We start from the raw sequence: 17261 nt of genomic DNA, 5'->3' as shown, positions 1-17261 counted from the left end.
CAGCAGTTTGCTTTTTCTTTCAAATTCTTTCAAATTCAATGATTTTGTTTTTCTTTAATCTTTCTGCAGTGAGGTAATAAACTACTTGGGTAATTGATACCTGACTCAGATTCAGATTAGTGCCCAAAGGTAGAAAACAGTGCTTAGAACACAGATCCTGGAAAATCCCTAGAGAACTCCTCGTGCTGATTAAACTAACCAACCATTTCTGTCTATAAACACAGCAGAGAGAGCATTCATCTCCCACTAAAACACTTGACTCTCAAGAAAGTGGTTAAAGTTCAGAAGTTTCAGCCTGTCAGTGGTGGTGTTGGTTTCTGCCTGTGGATTCTTTTAGTCAGACTTACAGTGCATGTCCCTGATTCCTGATGAGTCTTTTCTCCTAGCCCACAGCAAATTCCCCTCAGCTAGACTCCTTCCCATTGCAGAGCCCAGGTTACCAAAGCAATTTCTCAGCCCAAATGATACCTTCTCTGTTCTTTAGAACACATATGTCAGTAGGGAGGAAGGGAAGGAGCCACGCTCCTATTCCAGGACGAGTTGCATAAAATTAAATAGGGGGGGTGCTATCACAAAACAAGGTTCGAATTAACATGAGAGATAATTACTTTCTTTGTCAATAGGTCAAGGCAGATCTGGTAGCAATGACAAACAAGCGGATACTGACCAATATTCCAGTGCGTACATATGTTTCTTCATTCTCCATCTTTAGAATTTGCTGGTAGAAACTGTTTGATTTTAGGTGAGTGATCAGCAATGAAAATAGCAGCCTTATCTCAGTCCTTCCTGGATCATGGACCCATTACTAAACCAGTTGAACTGTCTCTGTTATAAGGCTTTACTCACAGAGAAGCAGGGCTTACCGCACTGAGCTAACACTACTTTCAACTCAGAGCAGTGCAATTTTCCCAGGGACTGAGGGCCATGGGACATGAGTGAAAAACCTCAACTCAGTTGCTCGTACTGAGTGATGACGTGGGGAAATGCATAACTAAATTGTTCACCTTTCACAAACCTTTCATTTAGCACTGAGAGAGCCAGTCAAGGCACAGGGTAAATGTGTGTAGTCCTAGGCTGTATTCTCCAAACTTCTTCAAGCAATTGGTATGAGGGTGCAACTCCCTTTCTTGTATATGATAAAACACATGTACCTCTTGCAGGGAAGTGCTATTGCAGGTCTGGTTTCTAATCTCCTTTCTAATATTTACTCAGCTATATCCAAATTCGGTTTTCTCTAAGATCTAAACTTCGCTCCAGTACAGATATAACTATATTTTTAATCACCTCAAGAAACATTTTGGAAAGGATCAACTCCATCCTTGGTGGAGCCATAAAGATGCTACATCCCCATTTTATCCCCCTACCATAGAGGCCCTTCCAAGTGGCCACCATCTTTTTTTTATCTAGATCAGCTCTTTCTTTGGATCCAAGCAGTACCACTGCTAGTGCTTTGCCTGTCAGAAAGACTGCTACTGAATAATGCAAAGTATCCCCCCACTTCCCCAGAGTCTGAACCTATTGCTTCCTCATCACTGTTAGCCTGGAGAGAGCTGGCGGTGTTCTGGGAACTAAAGCCAGGTTTCCCAGAATCCAGACAATGCCACTGTTTAATCAGTGAGAGAGGTTGCTGTTGAATTGATGCAGGGCTCTATCAGCTTGAGGAGTGCTAGTGTATGTCTGGGAATCTCCCACGTTGCAGGGCAGAGAACCCTCCTTTAGGCCACCAGGCTAGCCTGGTAAACTTGAACCTGAAGGATGGAGCCATGAAAAATTATAAGCAGAGAGAAACTGGGCCTGGCATATACATTTTCCAGAAAGTGTCTCTATTACATAAATCTGTCCTTTTACACATTCTTACTACTTGGCTGGGAAACACCTGTCAGGAAACAACAGATGGTAGGAAATAATAAAAGGAGACAAACTGCCTCCTTTTAAAAAGGGGGCTTTTTTTTTTTTGGTATCCTGGTCAGAGGTATTGTGCAGAATGTTGCTAGATTGTGTAACTCCTACACGCCTTTCTGTGATTACCATATTGAAAGAGAAATCATCACTTTTGTTACTGAATTTCAAATCTGCCTTGTTTTGCAGTACATGGTTTTTGTTTTTTTTTAATTGTTCCTGGAACATGGGTGCTGAAAATTTACATTGGGCTATTAACTCTCAAGGGGAACATTTTGTACTTTTCTCATGATTAGAGTATTCCCATGTGGGGAGAAATTATAACCCTAATGGTCCAAAGACATGTGCATGCGAATACACTCTGTCTAGTTAGGAGTCTGATATTTAAGACACAGACTCCAGAATGATGAGGGATGGTGGAAGAAGCTACTAAATCTTCCTTTGTTGCCTCAAGTCCTGGTTTTCAAAAAGGCTGCAAGCCTGACACCTAGTGAATGCATGAGGAGTAACCAATGTAACAAGATTCAAGAGAAATCAATAGCTTCAGCTGTACTGATGGAGGAGAGGCTAAGAGAAGAGATTAATTTGTTTGATATTTATATGTTTAAAGTTACGCAAGTGGAATGTGGTTGGTAAAATAATTTTCTCCACTTTTTGCAGGTATTATTTTGCCAGTTGTGATTGCCTTGATCGTAATAACCCTTTCTGTATTCATTCTGGTGGCTTTGTACAGAATGTGCCAGAGGACAGCCCCAGGTATTTGTTCAACATTTTTCTGCAGCCAGGAAGTCTTCGATATATTATTAAAGGAACACTGCAAATGTTTGTATTAAAATCTGACCTATCATACAAATGTTCTATTCAGATAGATAACTGTGCTGATTTTAAAATATTTAGTCAAAAAAGGAATGAACACTTCTTTATTAAGATCACCATGGGGTATATGTAGGGGAGGAAACAACACCTGTTGTAGAACACACAAATCCAATATGTTTAATGCTACCTCTTCTTTAGCAGTTACCTAACAAACAGCTGGGCTGACACTGTCAATGAGTATAGTCTGCAGAGAAAAATTGCTTGGAAAAGCAAGGGGCAAAATAAGTTGCATCTGTTGTTAAAATCAGCTGTGTTCATTTTAGCTCTGTTGAAAACACAAAGGGAAAAAATCAATTTTTCCTTGTTTTGGAGAGACCCCATGTTTACATTTTTCCTTGTCCACATAAAATCCAAGGGAAAACAGTATTTTCATCAATAAAGCAGTGATTTGGACAGAGCAGTTTGCCACCGTTTCCAATATTGCCCATAACATATTGAGGCTGACGGGGAAATAACGTTACTACATTAATTTTGCCAAATATATTGAACTTCGTGGGCTAGAGGCAAATGCAGTGCGGTACTAAGTAGGAGACACAAATGTGAATCCATAATGTGGTCTCTCTGCTTTCAAGCTGACAAGAGCTGGGAGCTCTGTGCAGGGATTTAGCTGTGAAATTCCTGGGGGCTGGAAATGTGAAGTCATAACAAGGCCTTGAAGCTACAGGCCAAGGTAAATAGCATGTTGTAATAAATTTTGCAAATGACAATGCAACCGCAAAAACAGAGAAGGGAAATGATTCCTTGCCTGGAAAATTATTGAATCTTCATTGCCAAGGAGTGAAGATTTTAGGTGGAGAGAATTTCTCTGGCTTTCCCCCTGCAAATAAACTCAATCAAAGCAAATTTATTTTAAAATTGTAATGAATATTTGTGGATATCTTTTGAAGTATTTGCCTAGCTCTAGCTCACTACCTAAACATCCACACTCTTACAACCGGTGCTGTAGAAATATATCTAATCTAATCCCCCACCCACAGGACAAGAATAAAGAATGTGGAATACACAGCATGCATAATACATTATTTGGGTGTGTCCACTTCTTGTCTAGAAGGCTAGAGACTGTAACATGGGAACTTTGGAGTGTTTACAGATATGTAAAGGAAGGGAAAACTTTTTTATCTCAAATCACACCATGATGATACTGTCATCACATTGTACTCTGATTTTCTTTATTGATGCAATGCCATGAAATTAGGATCAATGTAAAAACACTGATGCATGAGAAGCCCCAAACAAAAAATTCAGGCCTCCAACTGTCCTTGGTGTGTGGGATCATTGGGAGTTCCAAACGTGGCATGGCTGCAAAATTAAGCTTGCAAGATCTGGAACAAACCCATGAAAATTGGGATTATTCCATGATGGGCAGTGACTTTAACTTGGACAATCTATATAGGAAAAACCATACAGCAGTTCCCTTTAGCTTCATGGTCTTGGAGCAAGGACTTGTTGTGTGACCTCTTGTGAGTCATTTAATTCTTGTTCCTGAGTTTTGGTAAAAATGATAATTATACTTATCCACCTTTATAAATCATGTTGACCCTGCATGATAAGTGCAAGTTATCATTCCTGTTTGTTTATTGTTTTATTAATATTTGTTGCAGAGTTACAAAATCTCAAAATAGGTTTATGCTAGTCATGGCTGTGTTTGAGCCTGTTATTTAGCCCACATCTAGGCAATCAGAATAACATAAATTTGTTTCCTCTTCCAGAGAGACAAGAGAATGGAACTGAACAGTAAGTTAAACTATGCCCCTGCATTCCTTTAAGCCTAGTCGTGTGGCTCTTATGAAAGCAGCAATTTCTGCATGTTCTTAATTTTCTCCATTGAAATATAATAAACGGTTAACACCCATAAAAATAGCAAAAAGAGGGAAACACCATTTGAGAGTACATATTTCAGGGCACAGTTAAGCCTCTTTGCTTTTTTCTGTCCATTTCCTCTTTGTTTCCTTTTCTTTCCCATCTCCCTTCTTTTTTCTTCTTTCTCTTTTATTGGTTTTTATTTTATTTTTTTGCTCTCCTCCCCATTCACTAACTCACTAATTCACTTCAATTCAATTAGACTGCATTGGTACAATGAGCTGTACATGTGTTGTCACAGAGTAAAATTGAGACAGATCCATCAGGCTATATGCTTCTCGGGATGGCTGGAGGGTCCGTTGCTGACTCAGTGGGGCTCAGACATGTATTCATGAAGCTGAATTGTGTTTTGAGTGAAGAAACACAAAGCTTTGGCTGGCGAGCTGCTTCTTGAACCTATAGCTCTGTATGTCGGAGCTGCTTCTGTGGCCAGGTGTATTAGAGACATTGCAGGAGCAGAAAAGGAAGCTTCCCATCTTTCATCCTACAGCAGCTTCTCCTATTAGCCCTCTCCTCTGCACACCCACTTTGAGAAATGTTGGTTTAGGCCCTACAATCAGAGTGATGCAAGTAAAGACCTTTGTACCCATACAAAGCCCTACTGAAATCAGTGGGGATTCCCAACATGACAGATTCCACCAGGATGGATCCTGTTACAGGATCATACCCTTAGTGCTTTCTGCACTGACAAATATGCAGAAGTCTGATGCTAACTGTCTGTTTAAATGTCTCCCAACTAAAACAGAGCCCCAACTGATAAAGAGGGTGTCAAACTTCTTTCTGTAAAGACAACTTCTCCTGAGACTGGTAAGTGGATGCTTTTCTTTGACCGTAGAGGCTGGGGAGAAGAAGAGTTTGGATGTCGATTGATTTTTACACTGCCCCTGCCCCCCAAAAAATCACAAAATGATTCCTTAGTAGCAGCCAAATAGTGACTTGAAGTAAATGCAGACTCTGTCTTTAATGAAAGTTGGGGGAAAATTACTCTTGTCTGAGGAGATTAAAGCTATGTTTATGGCCCAAACCTAGAAACAATCATAATGACAATTAGTATTATGAATTTGCTCCATGCTAGGAGCAAGTTCAGTATTCCCCTGGAATAGCCATTTCCTGTGAGCAGAATTCCGACTGACCCAATAGTGTGGACAGAAGGTATTTTCACGCTGTCAGGATGCCACATATGGAATAAGGACCCAAAATGCAAGTATTCAAGGACAACGGTTGCAGAGCAGCTGCCCCACTCAATAAACAGTGGTCTGCAATATTTGCAGCCTAAGCAATGCAGCATTGAGAAGCTGACTTCACTGATTCTTCTTGTCCCAGCTGAGAGAAATGCCAAATGGACGTAAAAGATCTGATCTAAAGCTCGTTGAAGTCAGTGGGAGTCTCTTCAATAGGCTTTGGATCAGACCTAAACATTATAGTGAAAATAAGTGTTTTTTTCAAAATTTGTTCAAATTTAATTTATGAAACATGATTTTTAAAGTTTTTGCTGTCCCTTTAAACACCAGTCATTAACAAGAGCCCAAATCAAGGAAAGTAGTAAGTCTGGATAACTGATTCTTGTGACTTCACAAGAACACTTCTTTCTTTTATTTATTTATTTATTTATTTATGTGGGACACTTGCATTCTTACGTAGAACAGGGTGAACTATTAACAACATATTTGACAAATAATCCCCTTTTTCTGTTGGCAAATTATCTGCGAACAGACTTTAATTATTTACAAATTTGTTCATTATTCACAACTCTTCAGCAAATGGTTGCTTGAAAACTACTTGCTAATGTACTTCTAGTATTTGCGTTTATAATCTACTGTTCAAGTTATGTACGGTCAGCTGTTTCTACTCTGTGTATAACTCCCATCCCCACAAAGACCTTGGCTTTTAAGATGACCCAGGAAACGTTTCTAGGAGTGTAATCATGTGTGACCCATTATGCAGATATTTTTGTGAACAAAACTTGGCTGATTATTAGTATTTGCAGAAAGCAAATAAAGGGAGTTGCAAATACTGTCTCCAAAATTCCTGCTTTTGGTTTGAATTAATGTTTGCAATTACTTTTTGCAGTATGCGCCCAGCTCTGCTTCTATCACTCAACAGTCTCTTTTGTTACAACATACTGCCCTCATTACAGATTTACATTACAAATTACTCTCTTGTGTGCTAACTTGATGTTGTTTATTGTAAATTATTTACATCATAAAATCTGGAGGAAACAGAGGATATATATAATGTTTGTGAAAGGAATTAAACCTTCCTCATTTTAAGCATAATAAAATAATGTCCCTACAGGACTGAAAGTGGAACTAGGAGCTGCAAGAAAAAGCTGTGAAATGTAGAAGGACTGAGATAGTGATGTTTAGATCAAGACTCGGACCGTGCTAATCTGAATCCGTTACTGCACCAAAAAAGCAAAACCTCTCATGAGAACAACTGTCCTCACAGGATTTCAGATTTCACTCCCTCCCCATCCCAATACAGGACCCTTCCTGACCTACATAGGCCCTTCCCCACCGCAGCTCTAGGCACTCGCCATCAGAAATCTGCAGGGAAAGAGTTCCTCAAGTCTCCACCCTTCTTCTTCCTCTTCCAGGAGTCTTTAATGGGTCCTGGCTGACTGCTTCCCCCCAGTGGCAGTTTCAAGGGGCTGCTACATAGCTGCTGTGCCCTCCCCTCAAAATCCTATGTGATCTTCTGGGGCCTGGTAGCGGATCCGAACCACCTCTTACATATGGCAGCAAGGAGTGGCATGGTCTGCGGTCTACTGGCTGCACTGCAAATCCCGCCACTCCCGTTGGCCTGTCTTGGAAGCTGTTGCAGTCAAAGAGATCAGGCTCCAAATGCTTTGTCTGGCTGGAGCAGTACCCATTTATCCTAGGTAGGATGCAGAGCCACGCTCCTTCACTCTCTAACTGACCCTGGCCTGCTCTTGCAAGACAAATGGAATCCAGGTCTTAGAAAACACGAAATTGAATTCCAGGGTTTGCTTGGGGTTTTTAAAATGTATTGTTTGGAAACTGAAATCATAGGTGTATTTTAAGGGGGATTGGAGGGGTGTGTGTGTTTGTAAAATTACAGTATTTCTTTAAAAAGCTGCATAAAGCTTCTGGTAGGTACTAGATTTCTTGGACACCTACAGGACCTGATGCTTCCCTCTCACCAATTTTAACACTGGAGTAACTCCGTTGATTTCAGTGGGTTACTCCTGTTTTGAATCAGTGTCAATGAGAAGAGAATCAGGTGCCCTGTGTTTTACAAGATGGGGCCTGAGGTCTTTTTAATCAGCTTCTAGATCACAGGTTGGCTATCTGAACACCTTCTGTGGAGAGAATGCTTAATATTCTCTCTTACTGAGGTATGCTGTACATTTGCTATATTTGGAAGATATGAGTCGTAACCACTTAGGGAACATGAATTTTCCCCCTGGTTAATGCTATTCTTATTTAATACACCTAACTCTTTTGCTGATGAAATTCTACATTTTAATAAATGTCGAAATTAAACACATATCCACAGGTATAAAGGCCATTTTTCTTCCAAGTTTCCTAAAATGATTAAATTATTTTTTTTTAAATCCGAAAAAGGACCCATTCATATTACAAACCTTATGAAAATACTTCTTACTCACACAAGTCCTAGTCACCTCAAGGTATCTATTCATGTAAGTAAGATTTACTCACTTGAATATAGGTTGCAGATTTGGGCCCAAAGACAGTCATTTCATAATAGCACAAATACACAGAAACGTATGGCGTGTCAGACTAATTTAGGGAGTATACTAAAAAACAATTACATTGTGAAAAAGTTATTCTGGAGCAATGTAAATTGTCACAGTGCACCTGTATCCCCCCTCCGTGATCCAGCAGTGGCACCCACGGTTATGCTCCCAGTTCCTCAGCCATCAACTCTCTTGAGAAGAGACCCACATCTTTCTCCCTGGTGATGAAGCGTTTTACCAGGCTGCCTAAATGGCCTGCGTCTCCATTTTGCTTTTTCCTCATAGGCTATAAACAGTGTAATTGTCCACAGTTATAGGTTACCACATAGTTCTTTTTAAGCATGTAAATTCATGTGAGAGCATCACAGAGAAAACCTATTAAAACCCAATAAAAGAACGTACACACATGCTAATAGGTTTACCAGAGATCACCCCTCAGCTCCAACAATGGCTCTGGCAAGTGATCCATCTTTTGAAATCCACCAAGGGGTTTTCCTGTGGTTAAAAGTTCATAACAGCTGCTGGCTCAAAACAATCACCTCCATGAATCTGAGAGTCACCCCTTTGTATAGCTTAGGCCTTTGATCTTTAGATACTAGGAACAGGTAATCAGCAGACAAAGGTGCCCTCCTCAGGGTGTAGTTTCCAAAGGCTGAGTTTTTGCATAATAGCGCACACCACCCTCTAGAGATTTCCTGGGAAACGCACTTAACTTTGTCCCAAAATTCATTCTTGTCTGGCACATTGTTTTAAATAGTCCTTTGAAGCTCATAATCCTTCCCAGTGTTTACATTGGCCACATCTCCCCCCAGAGGAATTACATACAAACCCACAATAGCACATCAACTTTGCATTTATAATACAATGGACTCCAAAACTATTTAAGCTTAATTTAATAAGATCTCCCAAAGATATTGCAGGAAATTGCCATATCTGTCATATAAACTTCTATATGCATTCCTTTTTTTTAAACTAGATTCAGGAAAAGCAACTCAAAGAGGAAAGCATAGTATAAGCAGCTTCATATTCACAAACAGTGTTGAAAGGACTTCACTTTGGCTGCCATTGACTCTATTACTATTATTATTTATTTATTGTGGTGCATATGTAATCTGCAAAAAGTTGAGAGTCTTAATCCAGGAAAGCAGCTAAGAACGTACATGTGTGAGTAGTTCTATCAAAGTCAATGGAGCTATTCAGTTTGTTAGTTAAACACATGCTTAAATGTTTTCCTGGATCTTAATCAGCTCTCAGTGGTTTTAGATGTGTCTTGCCCTCAAGGTGTATATTCAACCAATGGTAATGCTTCTCTTGTTTCACTGATTGGGTATGTTGTCACTCAATATTCCATGGAGGTTGAGTGCTTTGGGAAGTTTACATGAATGGCTAATCTTGATATTGTATTTGAGGTAAGCTTTGTCAATAAGCACAGTTGGTATTTTTGGATTTATCTACACAATTTGGTGATGAGGAAGGAACAATTACTTTTTAGAAAAGCAAATGAAAGTACAAGGAAACATTCTGCCTTGACATGCAACCCTGGAAACTCGCTGTCTTCAATGGAGTTGCATGGGATGTGTGTCAAGGCAGAATTTTGCATCTGGTCTTTGGCAATAGAGACCAAAGGAGACTGGCCTATTTCAGCAGTGCATTTGGATCATACTTTAAAGAAGTAATGAAGAATTTTAGAACATATGGAGGAATATCTACAATAATGCTGAAGAACTGCAGAAAATGTCTTCCAATCACGGAGCTGGCCCAAACACATTTGTTCTGCCAATGGACCTTATGACATTAGGAAAACCACATAAAACTAAGTTTAGTGTTCTCATCATTTTGGAAACAAATAAGAAAAATGTGTGTGCTGAAGGATATATGTCTATAAGGTTTGGATTTCATGTGAGAGTTTAATAATACATTAGAACATCTGAGAAGTGAGATAAAGCTTAAGCGCACCCTGTGGTGAAAATCTGACATGGACAAGAACTTTGGATACTGTATATAATTTGGAAAGCCTTACATGGACCATGCAGAGAAATAACTTTGCCACTCCAGACTGGCTATGTGGCATGCCAAGGGCTCTGCTTGCTAGTAACAAGAAGCCATCACATACTGTAGCGTGCATCAGAACAATCAGCCAGGAAAATGGATGAATATATGAACTTACATTGGGTTTTCCTGTTCTAGGACTGAGCATCCACCATGGAGTTGCATATATGACATTTCAGCTTTAGGCATGTATGTCTCCGGAGAATGCGTAATAATGCAGGTTTTTCTATGACAAGTGAGAGACAAGTACAATCATCATCCAGATATAGTTGTCTAACATCTTAAAAACCCCAATATGACAACCTACCTACCTCCTTTTGTAGTGGGAGCTGGGTTCTCATGTACTTCATTGTAGACTGTGTATGTATTAACCTCCATAAAAGGCAACTGAAAGAAGTGGATCACAGATCAGTAAAAAGCCCTGAGGCATAGTATTTGGAGTGAGGATGTCCCATAAATATGAACTGCACATGGTAGAACTGTACTGATTACATAGATAATGGATCATAAATCATCACTTTGGAACCAAGGCTGGAGTAGCTGCACTAACAGCTCTCTAACTCTAGCAATGGTCTTTGGTTTTATCGCACCAGTAGGATATTTAATATAAAGTCTCCTGAGAATGTGGCAATGTAGAAGTTATTGCAAAGTTGCCTAGAGAAATCCAGACACCTGAATGTAATCTGATATACCAGGTGTCGTTCCTTCCAAAATAACCTGTGCTGCAGAGAGAGAGTACAGGGTAGGCTATATGACAGATAGGATTTTGGTCATGGGGAAGGTAAAGAAAGTAATCAGCCCTGCAATGAATTTGCTGGAAGTAAATAAAAAGTATGCCAGAACTGATTTGGATCAGATATTAGCTTGTCATTTCAGAATGCTGAGTGGCCTGCAGAATCCAAAGTGGGCCATGGTAATATCTGCATGGGAAATTCCAAACATTTCCATTGTAAGAGTTTTTATTGAACAAAACCAGCAAAAACAAGGAAAATGTATGGGTACTCGACATGGTAGTCTGTACGTGGCTCAGACATCTTATACTTGCCCTCCTGTGGTATTTTGGTCACCATTTCTTTTCCCCTCCTTTCCTCTTGGGCTGCTGTACTTTTTCCCAGAGGATGAACGCAACCAGAAGGAAATGAGGCAGAATGGATGTCTGTGAACAGTGATTTCCCCTCAGCTGGTTCTTATTTCCCCTTCCTGGTAGATGTTCCATGGTTCCTAAGTAGTAACCACGTTGAAGGAAAGAGGCATCTCTCTGTTCAAGGTGCTCACAGATAGCACAATACAACATTTGAACCAGTCACGAACCCAGAACACACAGCCACACCCCCAGTATTTCCCAGGTCCATTGTATACTTGAGCATCTCCAACCACTGCTTTTGGATATTAATAATACTAATGCTCTTAGGTCTTCTAGCATCCAGTGGTTGTAATTGAACCTACCAGGTTTCCATGATATTGCCCACAGGTATGTCCCGTGCACAGTCATGTGAGCTACATATTCTGAAGATGTGAGATACCTAACAGAATGGATTTTTATTTTTATTTTGGTGCTATGGCCTGTGAATTTTGTGCCATTCCCCTGTTTAACATACTGTTCTCCACCATGACCTCTATGATCCATAACATGCAACTTCCCTCTCTATGATAAGGAATACCGCACGTGGTGTCTGACCATTCATTTAATCAGCGAGAGACAGAAAAAAGGAGTCTCACATACTTCACTCAACACTCCAGACATTGGAATATGTGTGCATTGTGGCACTTACGTCTGAATACCTAGCACAGCTCTCCAGAGCAAATGCCTGTGCAACCGTGTTTTGGATCTGTGGTATTCCATCTGTAAGCAGAGTCAGGATGAGCTCTACCCTGACATCTGGTGGCGAGTCATGGTGGGTTGTGGAAAAGAACTTCAGATCTCATTTGCATAGGCACACCCACCCGGCCTAGATGGTCACTTTGGCTGCTGTAGGAGCCCCAGTTTCTCTGTTATTGGGGCAGGAATAATTATGGCATCCTGATTATGTGAATCAAGGACAGTGGAACTGTACTTGGCCTTTTGTTATGATGGACGGACTCACCATCAACTAAGGAGCACTTGCTAGGCAAGGATCATGGGTTCCAAAACCCAGTCAATGGAGAGAGGCTGGGGACAGGTATTAATGCTTGGTGGTATGAGCCCCACATGCTAATTGCACTTTCTCCTCTCTCCACTATGGAATATCAGAGATTTTGATTCCATTAGGAGTCTAGTGACAGGCTGCTGAGCTTAATTCACTTTGGGCTAATGGTGCACCAGCACTGAGGCTCCCCTACTACAAGCTGAAATCACAAAAGAGCTAAACTTACTAAGAGCTGAAATCACTGAGTGTTGTGTTAAGTAGTGGGGGAGGCTGGAGATATATTGCAGAGCAGTTTGCAGGACGGCTGGCAGAGCAGAGCAGCTGGTGGAGCAGAGCAGTTTGTCGGATGCCTGGAGCAACTCATGGGAGCGGCTGGCAGAGCGGAGCCCCATGGAGAGGTGGGGCAATCAGCTTTGGACCACGTAAGGTGCCCCTTAACTCCCCCCCCCCATCTCCACCCAGGTTGGGAGGTAAAACTCTGCAGATAAACTTTCAAACTCTGGGGCTGCCCTGACCAGGGACAGAGACTTTTGGGTTGTTGGACTTTTGGGACTTTGGGTGATTTTGGGTTGCTGGACTCAAGAACCAAAGGGAAAGGACACGCCCCAATTTGCTTGGGGTGGGTTTTTTGCTCATGGGTTGTGTTATGAATCCTGTTGGTGGTGTTTCCCCAACATAATGCCACATTGTTTCTCTCTGTTATTAAAAGGCTTTTTGCTACACTCAGACTATGTGCTTGTGAGAGGGGAAGTATTGCCTCTTGGAGGCGCCCAGCGGGGGTGGTATATATTTGTCCCAGGTCACTGTGTGAGGACTCGAGCCGGTTTTGCATTGTGTTATTGGAATGGAACCCCTAGATACTGAACCCGGCCCTTGTTGCTGCCAACTCTGACGGGCAGAAGGGTCACACATCCTTTCACAATGAGGCCATACCCCCATTTTCACTCCCCTGGAGAGTCAATGATTTGTTTAAGCAGTTTGTTCTGTCAAGCACATTTAACCACAAGTATGTCCTGAGACACGATCCCCTCATGCTGTTGGAACTTTGTCAGAGGAAGACAAGAAATTATCCCTCCATCTACAGGCCCAGAGGCCGGCTGTCTTTTGTGATGAGCACATGCACATCTGGGCGATGGGGCTTAAGGAGGTAAGGCACCTTTTCGTTGTTTTTTGAGGTTTTCAATGTCTGTTTGACCCAGTGGGGGCTCAATCCTGGGGGCCCTGTTCATGCCAAAGGGAGTTTGGCTTTGGGGAATGGTTCCACATTAGACCCCATTTTTCAGTTTGCACTAGTGGTTTCATTCTCTCTCATTTCCTTCATTTCTTCTAGTATCTACAGGGAGGAATCCAGGATCACCTGAAAGCGTAAGCCCCTCTGATGCAGGAAGTGCTTTCTATTCCCTCTCTCTCTTATGAGGAGACCTCCAATGCAGGTTAGCAGGGAGCAGACCACTGGCAAAATGAAAGCCTGGAAAGGGTACAGGCATTCCTATGTACTTGAAGTGGTGACTTTGGCTACTTAGTAAATCTTTGTGTCTGTTATTGTGAACTGTGCTTTCAATGCCTTTTTTTGTTTTTCTCCTTGAGGGTGGATAATCTTGGAGCTGCTTCATGGAAAGTCGTCCCCAGGGAGGAGAGCAAGTACTCCTTTTCTTTCTGTCTGATTTTTCTCTCACCATCTTTTTTTTTTTTTTTTTGGTCTCATTTTATAATGACCTGTCACTGTTGTTTCCTCATAGAAATTGAAGAATAAACTCCCCACATGGTCTTTCAGGCAGCGACTGTCTTTTATTTTGTTTGTACAGCACCCAACACACGATTCTGACTGAGGCCTCTGAGTGCTACTATCTAGTACAATTACACGTTTTTCTGCACATCTCTGTGGCTGTGTTTTTATGAGTGTTATTTTGTTTGTGTCCTGTATGTGTTTCCAAGAGTTTTTAAAGCAAAGTCTACCCCCGCCACTGAGGAGAACTCTTGGGACTGCTAGGGGATCACAGCATTGTGGAATGATGTATGCACCTGAATTTTTGGGATACTTTGTTTGCCAGCTGTATCCTGAGACCTCCTTCTCTCAGAGAAATTGCCTTTTTCAGCATTTTTTCCCTGGTTGGCTATTGAGCAGTGGACAGCTACTTATCCCTTATCTTTCTATTCCAGTGTGCCCCATAATTGACATTGTTGTCTGGATAGGTACCTCTGTCCTGCTGGTTGTGAGAAGGAACTATTCATTGGTTAGGCCCAGCGTGGCCAGGAGATCAGCATTGGGTTCAGGACAAGGGAGAGCTACTTCTGCCCTGATTTTTCCCCTACTAGTACCTGTCTCACACTGTCTCCTATTTCCTAGTGTGTTACTGAGAACATTACTAACTGAACAGGGCACAATCAACTGTGTAGTCATCACTGGATTTATTTTTGCACTCTCGTTTTGCTGTGGCTGAATTTTCAGTCCAGCACAGTTCTATTTTCAAGCATTATTTACACTCTCTCCCTTTTTAATTTTAGAATTATGGAGATAAACATATAGCTTCTGGTCTCCACAGATGCCTTTTGCACTTTTATGGAAAAATTAGCCTCTGTTGTTACATTTTCATCAGAGCAAGAGACACTTACGCTGCAATTGCTTTATACCAAAATGATTGTTACATATGCCAGGTTTTTTGCTGTTAGATGTTTTGGTGGAGTGACAATGGAGCACACTTGGCCTCATTCATAACATGCCCATAGAAATCTTACACAAAATACAGCTTCTTATTTTTGATGGCCTACATTGCTTACTTGGGCAGAGCTCCCATTAAATTCAAAGAGCTCCTTGTGCTTGTCTCTGCAGTATAAAGGCCTCTGGATGACCTATCTGTAGGACAGCTGCTGTTACTCCTCATGCTTCTCTGGTATGTCCTGTATGTGTATTGTGCTTGGGATTATCACGGTTCAAGGCAACTGCACATGTATTCCCCCTCTGTGGCCCAGAAAGGGCATCCGCTCTGGGCTACCATCTCCCCAGACATTGTCTACCTGGGGTGGAGACACACAGCTCTCTTCCCTTCTGATGAGGGTATTTCCAGATGGCATGATCCCCCTGACTATGCTGTGGCATCCCCAGCAAAAGACAGGCTGCCAAAGCAGGCTTCTTTTGCGTTCTCTTCAGAGATTGATAACAGCGTAATTGCCAAGAGTTATAAGTTACTACACAGTTCCTTCTAAGCAAGCATGTTTATTTTAAGATATAAAGCATTGCACATAAAACATTTAAAACAATAAAAGAAACTGCATGCAGGCTAATAAGCTTACCAAGGATTATCCCAACACCAGCATGGGCTTTGGCAGATGAGCAATCCTTCAAACCCCACACAGGGTTTCAAGTTCATAACACCCTTTGCTCAGAACAAGAACCTTCATGCCTCCTGTGAGTCATTCATGTAGCCAGTTTGCCTTGAAGAGAGCGTGAATGCTCATCAGCCTGACAGTGGCTTTCTGCTCAAGGAGAAGCATAAAAAAAAATGCAATCCTCTGTGGGTCATTGGCATTCACTTCCCTGCAAGTGTTTCCTAGGAAATGCACATCACATGTAGTGTCCCAAAAATTCCTTTGAAGTTCCTAACGCTTCCCAGATTGCATTAATCCTGTCTTCCTCCTAAAGAAATTCTGTACAATACCACAATAGTACATGCAAGTTTGTCTTTTTAATACAATGGACTCCTAAAATACTTAGTTCAATAAGGGTTTAACTTAATTCCATAAATTTTGTCCAGGATATTGTTATATCTGTCCCAGGGGTAACAACATTAGCATCCTGAGTCAAATTGGAAACCCAACATCCCTGTTATAAAATTTCAAGTACCTGAATAAATGTAGAACAGAGAAATGTCTATTTCAGAACCCCAAATTCCCCTGTAGAACAAAGAGTCACAATACACTAACTAATGACACACAAGTCAGAAGCAAAACGGTGTCAAAATAAATGTTCATGAGCTGATCAGTCAGGACACTCTGTGTACGGCAGAAACTTGCAAGAACGATTTAACATGTTTGTAGGTGTTACGTATGCCATATGTTCTCCAACCCAAGTGAAAGTTTCATTCAACAAATAAAAAACTGCTTCACTAAATACAATATTTTTCCTTTCATATCATCAATTTATTTAGTACTTTGTATACTTTTTAGTACATTAAGCGTAATAGCTGGAGACTCTTGGCTTGCTGCAGGTTAATGGTTTTATTCAATAACAACACTTAAGTTTTCATCTGTGCTATTTCTGAAAAAATGTCAACCTGACACTGAAACTTTGGACTCTGGAAACTTTTTTGCAGTTAGCTAGCGTCAGATCTACATTTCCCATTTATTTCAAGTAAATACATTATTGAATGAAGAACTGCATTTACCTTCACATGATAATCAATTTCTGCTCTTTATCTCCTCCACCCTCATTCTGATTAAGGATGACAACTGGCTAGAGAAGGAAGGAAACTGAATATCAGATTATAGTCTGGTGCCTGAATTTCACTTGATGACTTTGATAAGAGTATTTGAATTGCTTGGCTGCAAAAACCAATTTTTCATAAGTGCCATAATAACATGCTAATCATATCAAAGACCAATGCTGAATTACAGTAGCTCCTTGTGAAGCTATCCTAATTTTAACATTATTGTTGTTTATGTGTATTACAGCAATGCTTAGAGGCACAAACCAAAATCAGGGCCACATTGTGCTAGGCCCTATACATGTTACA

General features: G+C 41.0%; 1 protein-coding gene across 5 annotated transcripts in view; it reads left to right on the top strand.

The window, feature by feature from the left end:
- EMCN (endomucin) overlaps positions 1-17261 on the top strand; it is an 83969-nt gene that overhangs the window by 53949 nt on the left and 12759 nt on the right. For 2 of the 5 annotated variants that reach the window (XR_013345877.1, XM_077815073.1), the window contains exons 9-12: positions 624-677; positions 2560-2655; positions 4485-4509; positions 5381-5442. Coding sequence is in view for 1 of the 5 variants with exons in the window: in XM_077815073.1 (XP_077671199.1) it covers positions 624-677; positions 2560-2655; positions 4485-4509; positions 5381-5442 (237 nt within the window). In the remaining 4 variants the exon portion in view is untranslated. Of the gene's footprint in view, positions 1-623; positions 678-2559; positions 2656-4484; positions 4510-5380; positions 5443-13615; positions 13965-14118; positions 14173-17261 lie in introns of all 5 variants that reach the window. The other 3 variants (XR_013345879.1, XR_013345878.1, XR_013345880.1) reach the window with 3 other exon arrangements.

Source organism: Eretmochelys imbricata, chromosome 4 (genome assembly GCF_965152235.1).
Source record: "Eretmochelys imbricata isolate rEreImb1 chromosome 4, rEreImb1.hap1, whole genome shotgun sequence".
Taxonomy (NCBI): domain Eukaryota; kingdom Metazoa; phylum Chordata; order Testudines; family Cheloniidae; genus Eretmochelys; species Eretmochelys imbricata.
Note: the sequence above shows the minus strand (reverse complement) of the source record. Positions and strands in the feature narration are given on the sequence as shown.